Source organism: Lycium ferocissimum, chromosome 5, assembly GCF_029784015.1.
Source record: "Lycium ferocissimum isolate CSIRO_LF1 chromosome 5, AGI_CSIRO_Lferr_CH_V1, whole genome shotgun sequence".
NCBI lineage: Eukaryota > Viridiplantae > Streptophyta > Magnoliopsida > Solanales > Solanaceae > Lycium > Lycium ferocissimum.
In genome coordinates, this window is record NC_081346.1 from 10,356,297 (window position 1) to 10,382,301 (window position 26,005).

At 37.6% G+C, this 26,005-nt stretch overlaps 1 protein-coding gene across 1 annotated transcript in view; it reads right to left on the reverse strand.

The window, feature by feature from the left end:
- The window catches only part of LOC132055925 (serine/threonine-protein kinase ATM), a 63,003-nt gene that overhangs the window by 17,209 nt on the left and 19,789 nt on the right, over positions 1–26,005 (reverse strand). The window contains 16 exon segments of the mRNA XM_059447949.1: positions 249–365; positions 516–590; positions 737–803; positions 2,063–2,172; positions 2,921–3,214; positions 6,163–6,249; positions 6,546–6,650; positions 6,753–6,800; positions 10,772–10,885; positions 11,012–11,152; positions 12,442–12,565; positions 12,653–12,770; positions 16,845–16,914; positions 17,221–17,292; positions 18,556–18,744; positions 18,883–19,075. Of these exon segments, the coding sequence (XP_059303932.1) occupies positions 249–365; positions 516–590; positions 737–803; positions 2,063–2,172; positions 2,921–3,214; positions 6,163–6,249; positions 6,546–6,650; positions 6,753–6,800; positions 10,772–10,885; positions 11,012–11,152; positions 12,442–12,565; positions 12,653–12,770; positions 16,845–16,914; positions 17,221–17,292; positions 18,556–18,744; positions 18,883–19,075 (1,924 nt within the window).

Here is a 26,005-nt window from a genome sequence, read left to right on the forward strand (position 1 = left end):
TACCCAGAAGATTTCTCTTTGGCTTTATTTCAGCATTGGTGGAATAAGGTTAAAACTGGTGTGATGGATTCCAAGGCCCATTTCTTTATCATTATTATTATTATTTTGTATATTATGGGTCTAAGAATAGCTTAAATAGAGTAGCATATTCGCCGAGAATTCATTCGGCCAACCCAAACTGCTTGGGATTAGGGCGTAATTATTGCTTTTTTGTTGTTTATCACAAAGAAACAGAAATTGTAGAATACCTGAGCACTTGATGGGAGTACAGGTTTAGATAAGACCTTTGGCATCTTCACAGAATCCAGCATTCTGAAAGATGGATTCCAACGTGAATCCCATGCCATCCCGAGGTGATAAAGTATCTGCATAATAGTAATAAGTTACAAAGGATCTGAAATAATATATTTAGCTGTTCTTTTCACGGATAAGTTGGTTCATGAGAGGGAACTTAAGCATAATGTAATACATGCAAATGAAAAAACCAAAAATTGCCAGCCCGAAGATCAGGATACCTGAAGCTTCACTATAGATTGATAAATGTATTTGGTGCTCTCCTCACTTGCATGACAGATAGATAGCAAAAGCTCCTAAAGAGATCAAAATCAGCTACAACGTATAAATGCCCAAACACACAATTATGAGATGGATAAGTTGTTACCATCTCAAAAAATAAAATAAAAAAACAAAAAAAGACAACTATGAAAATATAAAGGTAACATTGGACTTTATTTACCTGCTTGGAATCTTTTACTTTTATCTGGAATTCATTGAAACCTCCCTCTTTTAATGCTCTCAAACAGCTGAATTACAGCAGGCACAATGCAGTGAGGAAAATGCCAACAGGTAGAGAGCACTATTTACATGTAACATGAGTATTAACTAGTGTGAAAGGATGCAGCAGAAATCTAATAAGTACATGTCATAAAAAAATAATGTTTACAAAATATGTACCATCTAACACTCGGAAGATATATCAGTCAGTAGTCTCTGTGGTTTATGGACCGCCCCTGTTTTAAGTTTTATTTCTTTCCTTTTTCGAAGAGATGGGAGTGATGCTGGAATTACAAGTTTCCATCTATGTGATGGGAGTGATGATGGAATTACAAGTTTCTATCTATGTGGAGGCACAAATTGAAATAAAAAAAGCTCTAAGGAGAACTGGCAAAGTACAAATCCCCGGAGATCTCCTCCAATTTTGGACATCTTCCATTAGGTCTTAGGATTATAGAAACCTCCATTAGTTTAAGATTTGAGTAACGTGATTAGTTTTGTGATGTAAAGTGAAAGTTACTTTCCTTTTATAAGTGATGTTTTCAAAAAGAACGTTTAAACGGCGAGATATTCAAAGAGAACCATCCAAAACATTTGCTCTGAATAGGTTGTACGAAGAACTTAATGGGTTAAGAGTAACAGAAAATTTGATGACAACAGCACTTTTTTGGTAGGAATTTACTATAACTTCTTGAGCAAGTAACTAAGCATACACAAGCATGTTATTGACTTTCCCAACCCGTCCGTGATAAATCCTTTCAGAAAGTTCTCTTTAATTCCCAGAATTTTCACAGAGATATTTTGATAGATTTTGAAAGGGATAAGGATCATTATATGAGAGAAGGAAGAGGGTAAGAACTTAGCAATTCATAGTAACTGCACTTTCAGGTGAAGTTGGAGAGAGATAAAGAAGAGTTAGGAGCTGAATCCACTTCAGCAATTCAGTTAGGTCCTGCATTTGTGCACCATTTTGGCAGGGATTGAACCAGAATCTTTTTTTTCTTGGGGGATAAGTTGAACCAGACACATTTTTCTTTGCTGCTTTTTCATTTGAGCAGTACATAGTTAATTTCGATATTGCCCTTTGTATATCTCTGTATAGGGTGTAATCAAGAGGTAAGCTCCCTAGCTTCAGGAGTACCCAGAAAATGATCCAAATATCTCCAAAAGAGATCCTATAAACGTAGTAATACTACTTTTTTCCATTATGTATTGTCTTGCTATGTTAAAGTAGATGACATGGCAAATACCAATTTAGAACTTCATTGAATGAAAGACCTGATCATACCTGTGGAGATTTTCATTGAAATGCTCACCTCCATGTTGAATTGAGAGGACATTAGATTCACCATAAAGTAGTGAGAAATCCCAGTTTCCAGAGCGCCAGGCAGCTTCATACTAAATATAGCACAAGCAACACTTGATTAGGAACCAATCTATAACATGAAGCATGTAAAGAAAGTCGGTAGAAGCAGTGGGGTAGACAAGTTTCTGCCCACAGAGTACAGCATGCAGCTGCAGACAGGGAAGCAAGACTAGTTTATATACGAAAAATGCTATCGGCTTGATCATGGAAAACTCTTTTTCAGCTTAGTGTTTGAGTCATCTCATGTATGGCACTGCATAACCCAGACCGTAAACAAGAAGCAAGCTGATATTTTAAAGACAATTTTTTTAAATTTGATCACCAGTATCACGGTTTTGCACACCAATGCGGCATTATTACCTAAGCATATAAGCCAGACACATGTGAGACAGAAAACTTATATTTATATTATTAAAATAATAAAATTGGTTACTGTTACCACACTACTGTACAGTGTACACCAATGGGACTCTATTTCCTAGTTTTTTACAGCCTTCTTCCTGGTATAAATAGAGTTTTTAAAAGATATAAATTAGGTCCTTGTCCAATAAAGAAACTTAAGAGCTAGTATGAAAAAACAAAATCTTCAATCCATATTATTCGACCAAATCTTTATTAGGAACATTGATTAAAGGCAATAAGGCATCACAAAAGATTATAGGTAATATTGTCGCTGTTACACCTTTGTGTCGTACACGTGTAACGGCCCCCTATTCCAAAAATTGTGTCTACGTTCATCCTCCGTATTGATTAACAGAAAAGAAAAGACCTGAGGCAAACCTGTAGCTCCGTGAACTCTGAATCATGTTGAAACCTTCCTTTTTGAGAGGTCAATCCTTGACAGTACACATCCAAAAGATGAGTAGAACCAATTTGCTGCAAGGATCTAATAAGGCCCTTATATGGTTTCTTTTCGACCATCTGATCTACTACGGAACCAGATGAATGAAGAAAATTTTCAGGAGAATAACTGCTTCCTTGAGCCACTGGATCAGATCTAATTTGTAAATCATAGTACTCAAGAGCTTTACTCCAATTTCCCTCATGTTCAAATGTGATAATTTGAGAGGTCAACTGCAAAGACCAGAATTAAAAGCAGAGCTGGTCACAATTGGTAATTTTCAAAATTCAATAATTCTTTGGGCAGTGGCATAAGAAAAAGAGTAGAGAAATATGACAGACTTCCTAAAGTATGGCCTAAAGGCGACTAAAATAGTGTTTAGGTTTTGAACATTTTGCAAAAAGAAGAATATCATATGCTTATTACTCTTCATCTTACATTAAATGTCCTACTGTTAATTGAGTATCGACTTGATGGGCATGGGTGTTGCACATGGTAGTAAAGAAAAATGAAAAAATATTATTACTCCTACCAAAATGTTAAATAAATGAAGACATTAAATTAGGACAAGTTAGAAATATCCAAAAGGAAGGGAAAGCCTGTTTCTTTTTTCTTTTTCTGATAAGGTAATTCTATTAAGTCAAATCAGCATCGAGAGAGTGCTGGTAGTTATATCCAAAAGTATCAACTTAACTGTAGTTCTTCACAGGTTGTGCAATGGGTTGAACAAGTAAAACATGGCTTCAGGATCATATACAACGGCCATATGGCTCCAAAAGAAAAGTAAAAGAATACTTTTTAACTTAAGACTAAGTGTAAAATCCTTTTTGGCTTCAAGATCTCTGGAGTTTCTTTTTCTTCATATGACCCATCAGACTTCTGCATGTATGGAGTTCCATATTTCGCGCGGGAAGCTTTGTGGATTCCAGCCCATCTCTAGCTATTTTGAGAGAAAGCATGTTTCAAAGTTTTTTTATCATAGAGTTTACTTTATTCACCTTCTATTAATATTCGTTTAATGAAAAGAATAAGATCATAAACTTTTAGGCTTTTTAAAGTTTCTGGGCTAATAACCACAATATAATTGTTCATCGGATACATTAAAAGAGTTACACATGATATTCCAGGAAAGAAAATACATCTTCTATTTTTTAGAACAATCAACATTGTCTCAAACTAAAATTAGTTGAGACCAGCTATATGAATCACTTGTATCCGTCTGCCCTTTTGTAAGAAAGAATATAATTCTATTGGTACTCTTCTTACGATTTACTTAGTACTTTCTATGTCTCATTATATATGATAATAATGTTCGACCAAACTGCTCGTTTTTTGACAATTTTTTTTAAAAAGTTGTGACATAATAGTACCTTTATAAAGTTTAAAAGGTATGTAAATTTCATCTTAAAAACTTAAGGGGTTGATATCTGAAATGAGACCGAGGATTACATAAGTTGAATGCTATATAGTCTACTTTTATAAAATCAATAATCATCTAAATATAATTTAATGAGTTCGATAAGTTTTCTTATCAAAATTATATTTCATAACTTTTAGAAATAAAAGTCAATAAAAATTTAAACAGTGAACTTAAATGAAACATATTACTAAATTAATTTTGTTGTCTTCTTTGAATGAGGAAAATCAACTTCTTTTTAGATTTCCAGGAAATTACATTAAAAAACAATGTAAATATCATACATAAAACTAAAAGCATGTAAGATCATTCAGATTTGTTAAGATCTGCAATGAAACACTACTAAGCTTCCCATGTAAAAATTTGCTAGGTATCAGCATAAATAATTCCACTATTATTATCAAACAGACTAGTTTTCTAAACTTTGATCTCTTCGGCCGGTTCTGGTGAAAGGCAAGTACAAACTTGATTTTAAGGTTAGGAACATTTTTAAAATTCAAGAAATGTTACAAATCACTCTGAAGTCCTGATGTTATCAACTTTTTATTCCTAGGTATCGGTAATCAAAACAACACCACAAAGGACACTAGAACACTATATTATTGCAACTTTAATCAGAAGTGTACTTAGAAACTACTATTAAAAAGCTCTGGTGAAAACTATTTTGATTTCAACTATTGAGAGAATTTCTAATATACTTCAATCCTGTACAAGATAGAAAAATATCACGATTCAGTCCAAGGACACTTGAACGTGCAAAGCTAGAATCCCTAGTAATAATTTAGGAGCTTCGCAGATTGCTGAAGGAAGTTCAAAGGGTTTATGAAAGGGAATAATGTACTCATGATGTAAAAGAAAGCCAAGTTCTCCCACCAAAAGTGCAGAAACAATAAAGCTGAGGGGGTCTGATGCAAAAAGAGAGAAGTGAAGCACACACTTCGCTGAAATGAAGTGCACAATTTACGAAATTTTAATACAAAGGAATTTAGAGCTACAATAATCATATTGCAATTAACAACATAATTTCAGCATCCAATATACAAAAATGTCAATATTAATCCAACTTCTCAAAGCTGAGATTCAAGAACCGTCCGTTTCACTTTGTGTGTCATTGTTTGAAGAAAACACTTCCCTGAAGCGCATGGATTCACTCATGAAGTTATAACCCTTCCTTTCGCATGGCTTCATCGCTTTAAGTGATGGCTTTTAAGACCACTGATTTCCATGATGTGGTTTAGGAAGCAACAATCTTCCACTCATCGCACATTAGTATTCTTTCTAATGTCTCCCAAGTCTACCACATACTCCTCTGTTTCAATTTGTTTGTCGTACTTTCCTTTTTAGTCAGTTTCAAAAAGAATGCTTCTTTCCTTTTTTTTTTTGGCAACTCTTCAATTCCAACTTTCCACATGGCATGTTAAGACCACAAGACTAAAAGTCATTTTGGTATATTCTACATATCTTTAATTTAAGATCACAAGATTCAAAAGTGTTCTTTACTGTGTTCTTTACTTTCTAAACTCCGTGCCAAGTCAAAACCAGAGAAACAAATTGAAACAGAAGAAGTACTTTTTATCTCCCTCTTTTCCTTTTTGGATTACCATTTACCACAACAGGCTACCAAAGAAGCAATAAATTCGGGAACCATTGGTAAGATTAACCATAGCAGGCAAGAGATGATTGCAAAATGATTGCAAAATGAGAGGCCAGAGTAGATAATAAAAATGTAATAAGCAGCAGCGATTGGTGTTTATGTGAACTGACCTTGTGGGATTGGATGATTCCATAGAGGCTGTCTGGTTCGTTTATTTGTGTTACTGCAGATAAAAGTATTTCAATGTGTTGCGGTAGCTGCAACATCAGAGAAAGTATGAGTCATGCCTTCAAAATCTAGAATAACTTCACTGGATAAATCATAACTTTCTATATGCTAAGTGACGCAAGGGGAGTGTTAACAAATAAGAGACTCTAACAAATGATAACTTCAGATAAACAATTAAATGCATAGATTAACTCACAATCTCAACATGAGAAAAGATAAATCATAACTTTCTATATGCTAAGTGACGCAAGGGGAGTGTTAACAAATAAGAGACTCTAACAAATGATAACTTCAGATAAACAATTAAATGCATATATTAACTCACAATCTCAACATGAGAAAAATCTGGAGTGCCCAATGTCAGGGAATTGAAATTCTCTTCACACCAGTGTTCCACATAAAGAACAGCAGTAAAGTAAGCACCAGAAGTCTGGCATTGAAGAGAGACAGAGAGATTAAAGTTTAAGAAAGATGAGAACATCAAAGAGAATAAGGAAAGGAAAGAGCATGACAAAAAATGTTTGGCACTCACAATTGCAGACCTCGCAACAGCAAGATAATCCATAGGAATCCAATAAACCTAGCAAAACGACAATGGAAAGGGCATGAGTCGGTAATCCTAAGTAGAGAACTTTGGTCATAAACATATTCTCTCGGTAATTCAATCTAACTTCCAGAAAACTAGAGGCCACGAGTAAGACATCAAGTTTAGAATTCTCACAGAATCTAGCTTACAACACTTTGAAATGTGAATGTGTTTAACATATCCTCAGACCGAAATTATACACATGGGCTACTGAATCCCTCAGCAAAGCCAATTAGATTTGGATCCTTCAGTATGAGACCAAATACATTTCACTATAAATAACTTTATGTAAATAACTTGACATGTGCACTCTTTACGAGGATAATAACTTGGCAAAGATGTTTCAATAAACATACAACAACAACAACAATAGCATACCCAATGTAATCCAACAAATGGGGTTTGGGGAGGGTAGGATGTATGCAGACCTTACCCCTACCTTTGTGGGGTAAAGAGGATGTTTCCAATAGACCCTCGTCTCAAAAGAAATGTATCCATGCACGATTGTAAGAAACATAAAACAGAAAAATATAAGACTACGCGCAGTAACAAATAATAATACACCTCGAAGATTAAGAAACTATGTGATACCAAAATAAAATTACAAAAAGAAGAAGAGGAGAGAAGGAGGCTAGCCCCTATATCTCGCACACAAAGTGTGACAACACTCAGCTAATCTTCCACCCTAATCCCCATCCTCAATACCTTCTTATTTCAAGTCATGTCCGCAGTCAGTTGAAGTTGTGCCATGTACTGTCTAATCACCTCCCCCAATTCTTCTTCGAACTACCTCCCTCTCCTAGCTCATGCCACAACCAACCTCTCACACCTCTTCCCTGGTGCAACTTTGCCCCTCCTCTTCACATGCCCGAGCCATCTCAGCCTCACTTCTCTCATTTTGTCCACCACGGAGGCCACTCGCACCTTGCCCCGTATAACTTCGTTCCTAATCCTATCTGTCCTAGTATGCCCACACATTCATCTAAGCATCCTCATCCACGCTACCTCCATCTTCGGAACGTGAGCATTCTTGACATGCCACTCAGCCCCATACAACAATGTATGTCTAACCACCACTCTGTGGAACTTACCTTTAAGCCTTGGTCGCACATTCTGATCACACAGTACTCCGAAGGCGAGCCTCCATTCACTCACCTCGCTCCAATACGGTGTGCGACATCATCGTCAATTTCCCCATCTCCTTTAGACTGTGGACCCAAGATACTTAAAGCTTCCTCTCTTGGGTATGATTTGTTCCTCGATCTTCACTTCCACCTCCTCTCATGCGTCACTGAACTTAAACTTCAGGTACTCTATTTCGTCCAGCTTAACCTGAAACCTTTAGACTTTAAGGCCTTTCTCCAAACTTCCAGCCTATCATTAACTCCACCGCGCCTCATCAACCAATATTGTCATCTACAAATAACATACATCACGGGACCTCCCCTTGAATATGCCGTGTCAATTCGTCCCAACTTGCATCAAGCCCATCTAAGCCTTTAATCTGGTTAAACTAGTCAGGCCAGGTGATCCTGGCTCTCATAAAATTGGTGCAAAATATAGTTAAGAACTAAGCTTCGTTCCTAAATTGGAACATGTGAATGTTCACCAAGTATAATGACCGGAAAGCAGGAGCAATATAAGGCCAAAAGACAGACTACAAAACTTAAGATTAACTAGTCACATAATCATAATCATAAAACAGCAACATGTATAGAATTCCATCCCAAAAGAAGATGAAGTCCAACGCATACGGAGGGTACAAGGTGAAGAAGTGCATTGGGGTTTGAGATTTAGGAAGAATTTGAAAGACTGGAGATCGTAGAGTTCCACAATTTGATGGAGTTTCTCCACAAACAAAATATTTCACAGTTTAGCCATGACATTTGGTGGTGGGTGGGTGGGGGTTTGGGTTTTTTTTTTTTTGGGGGGGGGGGGAACTTTTCTGTTAGATCTTATCATGAGAAGCTACTGAGTAGGGACAACCTTTCTTTATCTTTCGACCATGCATTTCCAGGGTACCAAGAAAGGTGCGTTTCTTAACCTGGCTAGTTATGAGGGGGGTGATTCTAACGGCCGAGAATTTGAGGAAGAGGAGAATTACATGATTTTCGCTAAATGTTGAACAACAAAAATATCCTCTAAATGTTGATCGACCTTTATACCCTTAACTATTTCACATAAACTCAAAATAGAAGGACACGATTGGAAAAAGACACCTTGCCCCTTGGGATGAAGAGTTGTAGTTGAATAAGGGACTTTAACCATAAAAGTAGGATGTGCAAAAGCTTGGGAGAAGATGTAGATCACCTCCTTTTACATTGTGCATCTTAATTGTGGTGTGAAGTACTAGGATGATTTGGCCTTTGATGGGTGATGTCAAGCACAGTTATAGAAGCGACGTTTAGTTGAACTTTCAGAAGATGGGAAAGAAGACGCAGGGAATGGGATGTTGCTCCACTTTCACTTATGTGGATAATTTAGAGAGAGAAATAGGAGAGATTTTGATGGAATAGCGGCAGAATTTGTACATTTAAGGAGTAGCCTCTTCCTCCTTATTGTTTTGTTGCACCCATGAAATTCCTTTCTAGAGAACCATTTATTTTTTTGAGGTTTCTCCACTTTTGGTATACTCCTTGTATACGGATATTTATGCCCTTCTTTAATAAAATCTTTGTTAAAAAAAACAGTTGAACAACCAACAGAAGCCGCATGGTCACACCACTAAGGTTTACTAGACAAGAACATTTAAAACAAGAAAACAGATAATATTGCATCCCGTTTGGACATGAGTTTTTTCCTATTTTAAAAAAAAAAAAAAAAAACAACATACCCAATTGAATCCCACAGTGTGGGGTCTGGGGAGGGTTAAATGTACGCACTCTTACCCCCATCTGGGTAGGGAGGTCAATGTTTCCGAAAGACCCTCGGCTCAAAAGAAAACAAGGGAGAAAAGTCGATACCGAGAGGCAAATCAAAGCAATGCGAAAATGAAAAAAAAACAAGGGCAAAGAAGTCATGATAAAACAGCATGGAGAGACAAGAGCCAACACAAAAGCAGGAAACATAGGGCAATAAAAGGTAGAGCAAAGCTACGCCTACTAGTGCGACAGAAAAGCGAGACTACCTACTAGCCTTCTACCCTAATCTGAGCCCTCCACAACCTCCTATCTAAGGTCATGTCCTCGGTAATCTGAAACAACGCCGAGTCCTGCCTATCACCTCTCCCCAATGTTTCTTAGGCCTTCCTCTACCTCTCCTAAAACCGTCCGAAGCCAACCTCTCACACCTCCGCACTGGGGCATCTATGCCTCTCCTCTTCACATGCCCAAACCATCTCAACCTCGCTTCCCGCATCTTGTCCTCCACCGACGCCACTCCCACCTTGTCCCCGATGTCCTCATTCCTGATCCTATCTCTCCTAGTGTGCCCACACATCCACCGCAGCATTCTCATTTCCGCGACTTTCATCTTCTGCACGTGGGAGTTCTTGACTGGCCAACACTCTGCCCCGTACAACAGAGTCTGTCTAACCACCAATTTAAAAAAAAAAAAAAAACGTTTGGCCATACATTGGACAGATTTTTGAAAAAATTCTGTAGATAGAGTTTCAAGTTTGAAAAAATGGTTTTGACCAGTTTTTCACGTGAACTATTTTTCCAACTCACAGAACTTCTACTTTCTTTTAAGTTAAATGCATGTCCAAACACAACTTCAACTTCCCAATACCCTTACTTTTTCAAATATCACAATTTTTATGTCCAAACGCTTACTTCAACTGCGAGCAGCCAAACAATAAAGAGTAGGGAATACTAGTTTATGACGTTATTCAACTGCATTACAACTTAATAGATATCAGAAACACTATCAAATGATAATCAAATACTGCAGAGTCGAAAACTATGTTTTATGTACAGGATGAAGAAGTTGTTGCTACAGAATAAAACATGCTAGGATTCATTTACCTTTTCCCATGACAATGTGGACATTGATACTACAGATGAAGTGGTTGTCTGATGCTTTGCCTTCAGAGGTGTGGTGCGTAACTTTGATCCATAGCTAGAAGGTCTTCCATATTGCTGAAAATATTAGCAGATATTACTGATATCATCTCAATTGAGTGAGCTTAATATCTTTCTAAATGCAAATTAGTAACTTAGGTATCATTCTACGAAAAGATTAGCTAATTTGCATATCATGTAAACCTTTGAATTTTCTCGCTTAGAGGAATTAGAGGATGTGCCTCTTTCCATCACGTGACACAATCGAAGCTCATTAAGAGCATATAAGATAACTTGAATTGATTTGGTCAACTTATTGTCCTCGGTAAGAATGTTCTCTTGCACCTACATACAAAAGCAAATAGTATTGATATTTTGTTCTCACTAAAACAATGAAATAGTATCTATTGGCACTGATATCCACACGCATGTTTTAAACGTTTCGTCCATATACTCCAGATTGGTTCACTAGAAAAGGGTACTTATTACAATGTTTAACAATAGCTTAAAGTAAACGTGCATTCAATAACACATGCAAAAAAGGAAAACTTGAAATAATATTAACTGCGATAAAGAAAGAGAAATATATAGTCTGTAAGCACAGGTTATCAAAAGGGAGCTACATACTTTCCCACATATTGTTACACCTATTTGGAATTAAGATCCTTTAATGGTAAATATTTTAGATCATAAGGCATTGACTATTTTGATGTTCTTGACCTATTGTGAGCAACAATTACCGACCTTCATCTATCCATTTAGTAAAGCCATGTGCAATAAACAGCCTAATGAAGTACAACAACAACAACAAAGCGTAATCCCACAAGTGGGGTCTGGGGAGGGTAGTATGGATGCAGACCTTACCCCTACCTTGGGAAGTAGAGAGGTTGTTTCCTATAGACCCTCGGCTCAAGAAAAAGCATATTAAAGCAGTATGGAAAAGGAAGTGAAGAAGCCACGACAAAATACTATAGATAGCATGATAAAGCATTCTTACAAAAGGAACAGTAACAACAACAAATAACACTATAGTCAAGGTACAAGACACAATAGATAGTAACAGAAATCGAAGAACAAGAAACTACAAGACTAATACTACAACTACTGGTATGGAGCCTAATGATGTATGCGATTGAATCTTCTAATTTTGAACAATTTAAAAAGAGAAAGAAAAGGCATAATTGACTCATTTAATCAAAGAGATCCGGATTATATCAAAAGAAGTGGAAAACAAGGTTATATGCAGATATTCTTGATGCTTTAACCAATATAGGATGATGTAGATGTAGGTAAATAATGGAAATGGAGACTTTGCAAGAACAAAATAAGAGGAGGACCGTCGCAAGAATCCAGTGCATACGTATTGAATATGCAGCTACGCATACTCCAGTGAGTTTCATGACTAATTAAAACCAGTTTGAACTGCTAATTACTTGATAAGAGAGACTGTACACGATAACCACCTAGGACCTAATCATGTTAGTCACCCAAACAGTTAAATGGCTTAGGGTGTTTAACTGAAAAGAAGTACTTAATTCATTTGCTTTTGTTTATATGCTCATGCCACATCACAAGATGGTGAAAGTTGTGAGGAGGTAACCAAGCTGGAACAAATAACAAAATGTTACAATAACCTGTGAGGAGATAAGTTGACAAAGATCAACATCCACGTCTCTTCTACACGATAAATTGACCATCACATGAGGGAACAAGAGTTCTGCAACTTCAGATTTCACCAACACAATATCTTGACACAATCTGAAAGGACCGTGGGCCTTTACTAAAACAAAAACAAAAAAGTTGATAGTCCTAAATAAAGGGATAGATGATCTGGAAAGAAATTACCTCAGGATCATATCATCACAATATTTAATCAGCGCACAAACAAGAGGACAAATCCATGTCTCGAACGTTTTTCCATCGGTCTTCCATAAAGAAGAATTCTTTAGGGAAAGTGCCTCAGCTGCAGCGCAAGGATATTAAGCAAGGAGATACATGAATAGATGGCAACTGATGAAGCCTTTTGTTAATATAAGTAACAAGTACCATCATGTTTATGGTCTAATTGAGCACAAAATCAACGGTACACCTATCAGTATACTGAAGATATAGAACATCTATGTCTCTAGACGTTTAGATTAATCCTGGTACAAAAACACTTTCAGTTTTCCAATGCAAGTTTCACTAGCAGACACTCATTGTTAGCACCATTTTCCGTAGGCATCTAGATTTCTCTTTACTGCCAAAGGTACCCCATATTTCCTATTGGAGGGCCTATACTTCAAAATGCACTAGATTGAAACTCTAAGCGTGTTGATTCAGTTTTCACTCCTTTGTTCATGAAGGAAGGAGAGGCAAGGTCCTGATGTTCCTCAGAATAACCCCAGGCCAGAAACAAAGCAATATAGGGGCAAAATCTACATTTCCGATCCCTCATAATTTTGCCTTAGCAATGGCGCATAAGTATAGCCTATAGCTTTAAGCAGACTGAATAAATCATTTCTCTTTTCTACGCTTGGCCTCCAAGCATAAATATTTTTAAAGCAATTAATCCTTGCTGTAAGCTATTAAAATCACTTGAACTAGTGTTTAGAGTACACCTGCGCTCTTTAGAACAAGAGCAAGTACTCCTGTGATTCAGAATCCCATGACTAAAGATCTTCGGGGTAGATGAATCATGAATCAAGAACATGGAGTAAAAATGATAGACAGGAACCAATCCTCGTCATATCGTTAATTATTGTACATTGAATTGGATCAAAGCGTGATGTTTATGTAAAGAATGGATCTTGGGCCTAACTCAACCCCAAAAGCTAGCTTTTAGGGTGAGGATTGTTCAAGTCCATATATGGAGACCAATTACCCATCCCATATCCGATGTGAGACTCTTAACACTCCCCCGCACGCCCAGACCTAGTTATCTGGAGTGAGCACAATATAATATGGGGGCCAACAGTTTAGAAAGCTAGGTTTTAAGATTTGAAAATTCCTGCACGTTTAATTTAATGACCACAACATTCACATCCCTATTGTGTGATAAGAATGTGCCACCAAGACTTAAAAGGTAAGTTTTATAAAATGGTTGTTAGACCAGCTATGTTCTATGGGTGAAGTGTTGGCCGGTCAAAAACTCGAACATCCAGAAGATGAAAGTAGCGGAAATGAGGATGTTGAGATAGATGTTTAGGCATAATGGGAGAGATAGGATTAGGAATGAAGATATTCAGGACAAGGTGGGAGTGGCCTTCATGATGGACAAGATGAGGTAAGCGAGGCTGAGATGGTTCCGGCAAGTGAAGAGGAGATGCACCAGTGAGGAGGTGTGAGAGGTTGGCTATGGTGGGTCTGAGGAGAGATAGAGGTAAGCCGAAGAAGTATTGGGAGAGGTGATTAGAAGACATGATCTTAGATAGGAAATTATGAAGGTCGAGGATTAGGGTAGAAGGTTAGTAAGTAGTCGAAGGTTGTCTAGTTTCCCTTATCAGTATCATTATTATTACTCTCCTATTATCTTATTCTTCGATTTTATTATTACCTGTTGTTTCCTTTGCTTCAGTTATCGTATTATTTTTTGTTGCTGCTGTTGTTTTCTCCATTGTTTCCGACATGGCTTCTTCTTATAGGCTATGGTAAGTGATGCATATACTGAACTGTTTAACTAATAGGAGGAGAACTGAATCCCAGAACAGTACACAAGAGGACAAGGAATTTAATAATTTGTCAACTGAGATTCAAAATATAGTACCCAATAAGAAAGCATCTGAAATAACAAAAAAAAAAAACAGTAAAGTTATTGGACCAAGTACTTAAAAAGCATAACTTTTGTGAAAAAATTCAAGTATTAAGATTCTGAGATCAAAAGTTGAAGATATGAAAAGTACTTAAAATTTGAAAATGTAATGGGCAGCCCGGTGCACAGAGCATCCCGCATTAGCAGGGCCCGGGGAAGGGCCGCACCCCAAGGGGTGTGATGTAGACAGCCTACCCTAATGCAAGCATTAGTGGTTGTTTCCACGGCTCGAACCCGTGACCTATAAGTCACACGGAGATAACTTTTACCATTGCTCCAAGGCTCCCCTTCAACTTTGAAAATGTAATATTTTGGAGAAAAAACAAAGGATCGAGATTCTGGTATAAAGAACCAAAGATGTGAAATAAACTAACTAAAAGCAATATTGAGACAGTTCTACATAGCCTACATTGCAACTTCCCACTACTTAGTTGCTTTATAGTGGTGGTGTTTCACGATTACAGTGAAAAAGGGAAGGAACAAACTTTGATGTAAAATGATGACAGGCAACATCACAACACTATAGTCTTCCATGAGGAGAAGAAACATGAATCAAATGAAACACAGGGAAAAGAAGGTAAATGCTGGATGAGACAGCAAGGAACTGATGGCAACTTTGAGGTGACAGCATCTGCTGCTGCCTAATTTTTTTTTTTTTTTTTTTTTGATAACATTGGTATGTATTGACTTAATCAGTGCATAGGTTGCACTGAAACCATATTTACAGCAAACGTGAGAAAAGTGATCCAAAAATCTGAAAATCTAACAAGAGCCTAGGATTTCAATTATGGATTCAGTCTCCTCTAGGTAAATCTGTTTGTACCAAAAACAAAAAAGTTTGATGCAATTCAGCTTGATCTTTTGTACAATCACTACTACTGTCTTCAAAGCACCTTGAATTTCTCTCTTTCCATATTGTCCACCAAATGCAAGCTGGTACAATCATCCATCTATCTCTGTCTGAGGCTCCTATTCCTGCCTCCTCCCAACTATGGAGTAGATTAGTAATCCTATTTGGCATTACCCAGACAATGCCCCTAAGATTCACAAAGATCCTCCAAAGCTGCATTGTGATCCTACAATGTAAAAATAGATGACTGACTGTCTCACCCTCTTAACTCTAGTAGTCAGATCACATGGTATAACCTCATACTTCAAGAGAGGATACAGGATCAAATACTCAAAGAGAAGATACTTCTTTTTACACGAAACCATGATGTCATTCTGAAGAGAGTGTAACATATGTGCCAAAGAACCTAATTTTAATCATGATACCTAGTATCACCTAACATGTAATTAGAACCTTGCTGGAAAAACTAGTGCACTCAGAACGCTGGAAAGACATTCATTATAGAGGAAATCCTAATGTTATTCCAAAGACAAGTGGGACATTGGCATTAAAGGAAACCCTAATAGTTTTACATCAGACCTAATGCCCTCAAAACGCAAGTGAGACATTCGTTTTAAAGGATGAAGAACTCTCTCTATCTTCCATTTTATTGAGACGTCTCTCCTATCATCTTCATGTATCATCATCATTAAGAGGGAAGAAATCGATGGAACTTGTCTCGCACTCCTGACTCTTGAATCAATTGTCCCTATCGTTGAACACTAAGCACTATACGAAATAACACTTGTAATTATAGATTCAAGAGCTTACAACAACAACAACAACATACCCAGTGTAATCCCACAACGTGGGTTCTGCGGAGGGTAGGGTGTTCGCAGACCTTACCCCTACCTTTGTGGGGAAGGAATTTCAAGAGCTTACGGTAAGGAATTTCGTTTGGACGAATAGGTTAGTACACAACAAGTTGAGGAAAGACATCAAAATAACACATTTTCCATCCATAGAAGTATACATGATATCCAGAACGAAGTGCCAAATTCTCAACGCATTTGCTGACATACCCGTCTCACAAGCCCATCAGTAACTTATGTGCAAATCTTTTGAGAAAGATAAGTTTTCTCAAAAAAAAAAAAAAATGGAAGTAGTGTATATAAAAACTAGTGTAAGCAGTGTCTATACTCAAGGATGGAAATGCTTGAATAACGGTCACTTCCCAGGCAAAAGAGGACCTAGTAGAAATAAAAACAAAAGCAATTTCACAACTTTTAGAGAAGCAAGGGAAAGCGTTTTTTCTCTCATTATTCAACATACAATAACATTCAGTGCAAGCAAAAGAAAGCACGAGCCCTATAGGATAGCAAACATAAATTAAACTTAATGACTGAACTGAATCCTACCGTTAAGCTTCCTTTCTAGATCTGCCAGGAGTTTCTGAACCAGGTTAACATTGACACCCTTGGAATGAACCTACAAACACGCCAAGAGCAGCTTAACTGCCAATATTGGGAAACAAAAAAGTAATTCCGGAAAACCCCGGTCTTATCAAACTGTTTGAACATTTTTTGACACAATCATATAACTAATATTGTTGAATGTCAAGCAAGATAAAAGGCATATAATTATATCCAAGGTACATTCCAAGAAAAAGGCCGCTGACTTAAAAGATTTGCTACTTTAAAATGTTCCATGCAACTTCTGCAGACGTTAGGTTAGAATTAATCAGATATATGGTTTAACTAACAGCAAGGATTACAACAGAAGATTTTCAGTTACCTCAATAAGGGATCTCTGATAAGAATCAAATGATAGCAAAGCCCTCTGACCATTTTCGGTTGAAAGTATCCCCTGCTTGAACAGACTAGCTTTAGAGAACAACACAATTACTTATCTTTTGAGCTTTATCCTCACAAAACCATGACTATTAGAGAAACCATTCAGTTGTCGCACAGAATAATTGGGAATGACACAAAAGGAACAACCACTGAAAGAATGAAAGTGAGAAGATGTAGACACAGGTGTTACAATATGTGAGTTCCCAAGATCAAATGGCTAACAATGTAGTAAACTGAATCTTTAATTAAGCGCCTTTAATGTTTTAATTAATCAAATACACTTAGCTCTTGGTCTCTACGAAGACTGCATCAGGCATCTTCACACTCAGATAGGGTTAAAAATGCACCAATTTTAAGAAGTCAAAACTGATTTGCACCACATGAAGCTGGGTTTCACTCATGAATGTGAAAACAGCAATAAGAGTTCCAAGATCCTCATGAATGACATCGGTTTTATTAGAAATGGAAAGGGCCATTATCAAAAATGAATACACAGTGTAACATTTACAAGACCAACACTTGAAATATGTATTTCAAAGGTTTCAAGGGGTATGCAACATTAGAGTATCGACCTGAAATTAACATCTCAAACATGGACAAAGTTAATCTCCTAACAAAGATGATGGGACATAAGCACAACTGGATACTGGACATATATCTAATGAAGCCTAAGGAATCATAAGAAGGATCTAAGGAACTTGTCCTTGGAGGGCAATGAACTTCATGAAATAGTCATAAGATCCCTCCAATGACACAGATATTCTGTTCACTAACTTCACTTGGATAGACTCACCTAGTTCAAGCATTAATACATCAGTTAAAAGTGTACCTTCAGGACACAGGAGATAACCATATAGCATTTATCCGACCAGTGGAGGAGCGCTGAAAATAGATAACCTAACACCTTATCTAACCCTCAGTAATCATTTCGAATCTTTTCTTTTCCTTTTGTTCATCCATTCTCTGTCATCCGAGCATTCCTTTTTTTCTCTTTCTTTTTTTTCTTTTTTTTTTTTTTCCGGTTCCCAAGTCGGGAGGCAGGGTGGTTTGATTGGTTGGTTTGGTTGGTTAGCACGTAAGTTCAGGTCACCAGATATGAAGCCTAAGAACCTCCCTAGTGACCAGCATTATTAACAAGTACAACATAGACTAGCGATGCTGATCCAATATTCATGCATTATGAGATCTTATGAAATAACAGTGCCGGATGGAAATATGGGGTTTGGCAGAGATCTGCTTGAAATAATATTACACAATTTATCATAGGTTGACTCACCCGCAAAGCTTGAGATGCTATGTCAATTATCTTAACAGAGTCATCCATCAAATATTTCTTTAAAAGTCTCATAATTGCCACCAGAAGCTCATCTGATATGCCCGTACCAAGGTGGAAGTTATGATCATGTACAGATTTAGACTCAATAGGAAGATGGAACACAACACCATGGGGATCGCCAATACCAACCTGCACTTGCAGAGAAGAAAGCAGACGGCTGAGATACATGAAGAGAAAAAAAGAAAAGAAAAAAAATAGACAGCCAAGATAAATGAAATTAACAGCAAAAGGAACAACTCAATAGCATAGAAATACTAAAAATAATACCCGAGATAAAAAATCAGAGACCAGCAAGCCAAAATTGCCAGCACCACTCAAACTACATGTCTGCACCAGGTTCCAGACTGTATGGACAATTTTGTGGTCAGAATCCAGATATGCATCTTCAAAAATGTTTTCCTCATTCTTTTGTGATGGGTATGCTTCATGTTCAAACAATTTCTTGTGTAATGCTTTTAGACTGCCACAAAAGGAGAAGAACTTTAACTGCTAAAGTCACTTGCAACAGAGAAAAATAGATACCGCTGGAAAAAATATGAAGCAGATTGGTACACTCATCTATGACTTCGGCCTAGTTGTAAGGATAGTAAATTAGAAATACTGAGAAACGGACATTAAACTGCACCAGAATGAATGCTCAAAGAACTATCAATTTGACCAGAAATATTCAATATAACATTTGGCTGAAAATGTGCCCTATAAATCAATTAGATAACTGCAAGCAAAATCAATCAGAGAAAGCAAACTACAACAAGATAGAAATTATTATCCACCCAACTTCACATAAAGATGCCACTCACATTACCCTCCAAAATCAGCTTTCCTAATTTCTTTCTAAGATTTATTTGAAGCCTCTTGTACCCATTAAAAGATTGCACCTCGAGATGGTGAGGCCATAATTCAAATTTCAAAATAAAGCATATGCAAAAATCATATGGAAATAGATTTGATTCCCATGACATTGTAATCAAATAAATGCTCGTACATTTGAACTTAAGTCATGAAAAGAAAAAAAAAAAGAGAACCTACACCAAAATATGGTTCACACTTCACAATAAGAGCTTAAGTTGTTAGAGAGAACACTTCTATTCACTTAATTATGTCTTCAACCACGCACCTTCACATGTGGAACTGATTCTTTTTCATGGGCCAAAACACATGGAAATTCTTTTTTTATAATGGGTGACAGTGAGACTTCAACCTAAGACCTCTGCCTCCTCTGATGCAATGTCTAATTTTATGACAATCTCAACTAAAATTTTAAGCTATTAGAGAGAACACTTTTATCACTTAATGACTTTTAAAGATTAAATCCACCAAGAACGTAATATATAAACAGATTAAATCCTAGTTTATGTGGTGACTTGCCCCCTCTAAGTCAGGGGAAATAATTTCGCACTGCCATTTTTTAATAAGGGAAATAATTTTATTGGAAAAGGGCCTAAAATGCCCCTGAACTGTCGTTTTTGTACAATAATACCCTCCATCCACCTTTCGGGCCAAAAATGCCCCCGCCGTCAACCTTTTGGCTCTAAAATACCCTTATTTTTAACGGCGCCCACTGAAATCAATATTAATGAATTTATTTATTACGTGGCGCGATTCTATTGGCTAATTTTATAATGATCCTAATTAATTTTTTGATGACATGATCCTAATTAATTAAAACCCCAACCCAAACCTGAATCCAACTAAGAGTCATACCCGCCCGCCTAAAAGCTCCATTTAACTAAGAAAAACACCCTCAATTCTTATGGATTCACAACAGACCCATTTGGGTATTCTTCAAGCTTTTTCAAACCCTCAAGTGGTGATTATAATTTTCCTTTAATACATCCCCAAATTAGTAAGTAAATCTAAACCTAAGTACAACAAATGATTTCCCAAATGATTTTAACAATGGGTAACCTACAAACTTTAGTTCTCAAATTTTGAATTGAGATCTGAAATCCTTCAGCTTCAAAAATGGAGTTTTAATGGTTTCCTTCAACTTTTTCTTCCATCTTATTCACCAAAACAATGACTAAATCGAATTAGGTCAAACCAAAACGACTTCAAAGATGGTTATACTCATAAGATTCAGCAACTTACAACTTTAAACAGAACCCCAAACAGACTCGAAATCCTTGAGCCTCCAAATCAGTAGATAAATTTGATTTTAGTAAACGTGCGATTTTGAGCTCAAATCTGATTGGTGTTGTACTTTAAACTTAGAACTCATAGTAAGAGAGCTGAATATTGATAAGAAAAAAGATCTGGTTTTAAAATCTGTTGAACACTATTGAAGCTCGGATGAACCTCTAATGGAGATTTTGAATTTCGATCTATAACTTATTGCTCATTTTGAAGTGGGTGATTCAGATTATTGTCCTTAGCATCATTGTGAAGTTGTATTTTAATTTTGGAGTGCTTTGAAGCTGGATTAAGGTGGATCGGATCGATTTTGAAGTTGAGTTCAACGAAGAAGATGATGAACATTTTGAAGACCAAATACAACAACAACATACCCAGTGAAATCCCACAATGTGGGGTCTGGGGAGGGTAGTGTGTACACAGACCTTACCTCTACCTTGGAAGATAGAGAGTCTGTTTCCGAAAAACCCTCGGCTCAAGAGAAAACTTGATAAAAAGGTTAGATACAAACAAATAGATCAAAGCAGTTTGAAAATGAAAATAACGAAAACAAAAAAGCCATTATAAAGCAAGCATGAAAAAGAGGCAGTAAATACATAAGGTAAAAAGCATGATATAGCATTATGAAAAGGCAGTAACTACAGTCGATGTACAAATGGACTAATCGCAGTCCAAGAAATAACAGAATGTAACAGAAGTCAAAGGTCAAGAAAATAACACTACGACTCCCACTATGGGCCTACTAAGTAGTGCAGCGCACGGCTACCTACTAACCTTCTACCCTAATCCGTGACCTCCATAGCCTCCTATCGAAGGTCAGGTCCTCAGTAAGTTGTACCTTCGCCATGTCCTGCTAATCACCTCCCCCCAATACTTCTTCGGCCTACCCCTCCCTCTCCTAAAATCGTCCATAGCCAACCTCTCACACCTCTGCACTAGGGCATCCGTGCATTTCCTCTGCACATGACTAAACCATCTCAGACTCGTTTCCCGCATCTTATCATCCACCGAGGCCCCTCCCACTTTGTCTCAGATATCTTCATTTCTAATCCTATCTCTCCTAGTATGCCCGCACATCCATCGCAACATCCTCATTTTCGCAACTTTAATCTTCTGAACATAAGAGTTCTTGACTAGCCAACACTCCGCTCCATACAACATAGTTGGTCTAACCACCGCTCTATAGAACTTGCCTTTAAGTTTTGGAGGCACCTTCTTGTCACACAACACTCCGGATGCTAGCCTCCATTTCATCCACCCTGCCCCGATACAGTGTGTGACGTCATCATCAATCTCGCCAGTCCCTTGGTTAATAGACCCAAGACACTTGAAACTTCCTTTCTTTTGACCTGCGTACCAAGCCTCACTTCTACGCCAGCCTCATGCAATGCATCGTTGAACTTGCACTCCAAATACTCCGTCTTGGTCCTACTCAACCTGAACCCTTTAGACTCCAGGGTTTCTCGCCAACCTCCAGCTTAGCGTTAACTTCGCTGCGAGTCTCGTCAATCAGAACTATGTCATCCGCGAATAACATACACCATGGCACCTCACCTTGGATTTGTCGCGTCAATCCATCCATCACCAACGCAAATAGAAACGGGCTGCGAGCTGATCCCTGGTCAGATTTAAAATAATCAACAGAATGAGAATTGGGGGTGTTTTACTTAGTTAAATGGGGCTTTTAGGCAAGGCGCGTATGACTCTTAGATGGATTCGGGTTTGGGTTGAAATTTTAATTAATTTGAATCATTTCAAAATTAGCAATAGAATCGCGCCACGTAATAAACAAATTCATTAATTTTGATTCCAGTGGGGGCCCGTTAAAATAAGGGTATTTTAGAGCCAAAAGGTTGACGACGGAGGCATTTTTGGCCCGAAAGGTGGATGGAGGGTATTATTGTACCAAAACGATAGTTCAGGGGCATTTTAGGCCCTTTTTCGTAATTTTATTAATGTTGGGAGAATTCACGTTACCATGTTAACTGCACATAATTAACAACTCAAAAATAGAAAAAAATTCAAGAATCCAAATTATAATACCCCTTCCATTTTATATTAAGGTACTTGATTGAATATCTGGTTTAAGAAATCAAGAAAGACTTTTGACACATAAGCTATTTATATGCGAAGCATAAAAAGTTAAGAGAGTGGTGATAATAGTTCCATGTGTCTGTGTCAAAGCAATTTGTATGCGAAATATTCAATTTTTGTTGTCATCAAAAACACTACTCGACGCTTCTGTGTTAAAGTCTTTTTTCTTTTATAAGTTCCATTATCGATAGTAATTATTTATTCTTTAACATCAAATATTACTTTGAGTGAAACTTAATTCTATTATTCGCTTGGAATCCATATAATTTGTAAACCATTTGATGTGGCAATCTACAGGTTGTTCTATTTCCTTTGTTCTTACTATTGTTCCTCTTTATGCTTTTACAAAAAAAAAAAAAAACCCACCGAGACACTAATCTTGGCAATTCAGTAGTATGTCTAGAGAGAGAAGCTCCTTCTTGTTTCAAGGAAGCTTTGGTGTGGCCAGCGTTAGATTAAGTAGAAGATGCCCAAAGGAGGACTCAAGGGGAGAACCTAGTTTCTCTCTATCAAAGGAATATGTCTTAAGAAGAAGTCTTTTGAAACTTGTCTGATTGGATCTTTTACAAAATGCGTAGGATTCCGGAGACAATCAGAATTGGGTTGCCGAGGAGTGGGGAGTAGCACATAGGTTGAAGATTACACAATTGAGCGACACCCAAGTCTTATTCCGATTTGTTAATGAGAAGCAGCCTGTTAATATACTTCACAAAGGAAGGAGGTAGTTCGGTGGTAATTTTCTAAAGATGGAAAGGTGGATGGAACAAGATGGGAGTGATGATTCATGTTTTTCGGCGACACTGTGATAGTAAACTTGGTGGATCTTCCGCTTCATCTTTGGTGTGTTGACCATTCAAGAAGGTGGTGGATCTTTGTGGGGTTTTGTTGATGGTGTATGTAGTATGCATGATATGTCTGGAGTGAGAATTAGGAGGAGAGTTCCATTTTCTTTGAGGTAGGAGATGGAGAAATGAACTACAGAATTAGAGGTGACAAATGGGCGGGTTGGGTCAAAACGGGTCAAGTCAGTGAACGGGTCGTAACCCAACCCACCTAAATTTACTCGGGTAAATATGTGTAAAATAACAGGTCATAACCAAACCCACCCAAACATTCCTTCCTTATAAACTGACCAAATTATAATGTGTAGAGTACTGAGTTTAAGTGGCCAAGTGACAAATCGTTTTCATTTTCGGCATCTGATGTGATCAGGTGAAATCGCGAAAGTGTTGTAAGCTAAATTCCAATTTTATGGAAAACCAAATTCAAGTATGAAAACACCATTAATTGATGCAGAAATTAAATTGTACATCATAAAATTGATTTGTGATAATTTAAATATATAATAATAGGATAAGTAATTTATAACAACCAATTTACTAAAAGATGTGTTGGAGACATTTAAAATTAAAACTTAACAGCAAATAGAAAATCATTCTGTTAACAATATTCAGTCATATACCTCACATCAATGATTCTTTTAAAAGTAACATGTGAAGGGCTTTTGTAAAATTATTAGTCTTATAAAAATGAAGGGACTCACATGCAAAGAAGCTGAAGAAAGTAATTTACTGGGTTAAACGATACCACAAAGAATTAAAAAACAATCACAAAGTAATTGTTTTCCAGTTAAAGTGATATCTTTTGTAGTATAAGAAAAAATCAAATACCAATACATTCAATGAAGTTGCTAGTCAAAATTGATCCGCTTTTGCCTTTAGGAAACGATAAGCAGATGAAAAGCTGAAGCTAAAATATTTAGGCTACCTCACGGATTGATAATTGACCCATTGAGCAGCCCAAACTGACCCGCCTAAAAGATGGGTCAGCTTGGGTTATGACCCAAATTGACCCGTTTAGAAAATAAAATTGACCCAACCCGTCGGGTCGGGCGGATTACACATTTATGGGTCAAATTTGCCACCTCGTAACAGAACATGGCTGGCCATTGAATTTCAACCGGTGTTTCTGTCGTGGGAGGTGGAAGGACAAGGATTTAGTTAGGAGGGGGAGAGGAAAAGGAGGTGGGTAGGAAGAAAAGTGGCTGCAAAACGTGGACATAGGTTGCCGGAAGTACTGTAACAGACTGGGCAAAGAAAGCAACATGAAACTACTGTAGATTACTGAACCAAGTTGGAGGGATAGGAAGAACTGAGTTCGCTAATCATAATGGTTTGAAACAACAGGAAACAAAAGAGCCGACTGACTTTTTCTTTTTGTTTTTTTTGATAAGGTAAATAATTTTATTGACAATTAGGGGAAAACCCCGTACACAAGCCGTATACCAAAAGAGCCGACCGACTCTCAACTCACAGAAAGAGGAGACCAGTCAGAACCTTCTTGTCCTGGCACCAAAAATCGAGCGAAATTTGAAGTAGACAAGCAGCCCCCAAGGCTCGGAACTGAGTCGTGATCCATATGCAAGCCCCCCACTTTGGTTGTGGGTGGGTGGGCGGGTGTGTGTTTTGGGGGGGGGGGGAGCTGGGCTCACAGAAGGCTGGATCTGGAGACCCAACAGCGGTCGATGGCCGCTTTTCCCCCAAACCATTAATAAAATTATTTACCTTATCACGGAAAACATTCGCACCTTCCTGGTCTTAAAACCAATCAATCAAAACCACAGTTATCAAATCAAAGTTTTAAAGAATACAGTTATCAAACCGAACTTCTAAGGGGTAAAAGGTACTATGTGGATGTAGGTGTTGCCTGTTGGAATTTCACATCATTTGTGGGATGGACACTTGGACTCCTTATATGGTCTTGGGCAATCCCCTACTCGTGAGCTAGCTTTTGGGGTTGAGTTAGGTCCAAGGTCCGTTTCTTTATCATGATATCAAAGCCAGGCCCGTCCCAATTCATGTTTTCGATGTTGGGTCCCCACTCTTATACTGTGTACGCTCCAGATGTCCAGTCCTGGGCATGCAGGGAGGTGTTGGAATCCCACATTGTTTGGGAGATGGGAAAACGGACTCCTTATATGGTTTTGGGCATTCCCCAGCCCCCCCCCCCCCCCCTCTCATGAGCTAGCTTTGGGGGTTGAGTTAGGTCCAAGGTCCATTTCTTTATCACCCTCTATATTTTCAGAAGAATTGACACAACATAAAGACTATCTCTTAATTGAGATGGTGAAATGTGTGACCATCTCATCTAAAAGCTAAAGCTG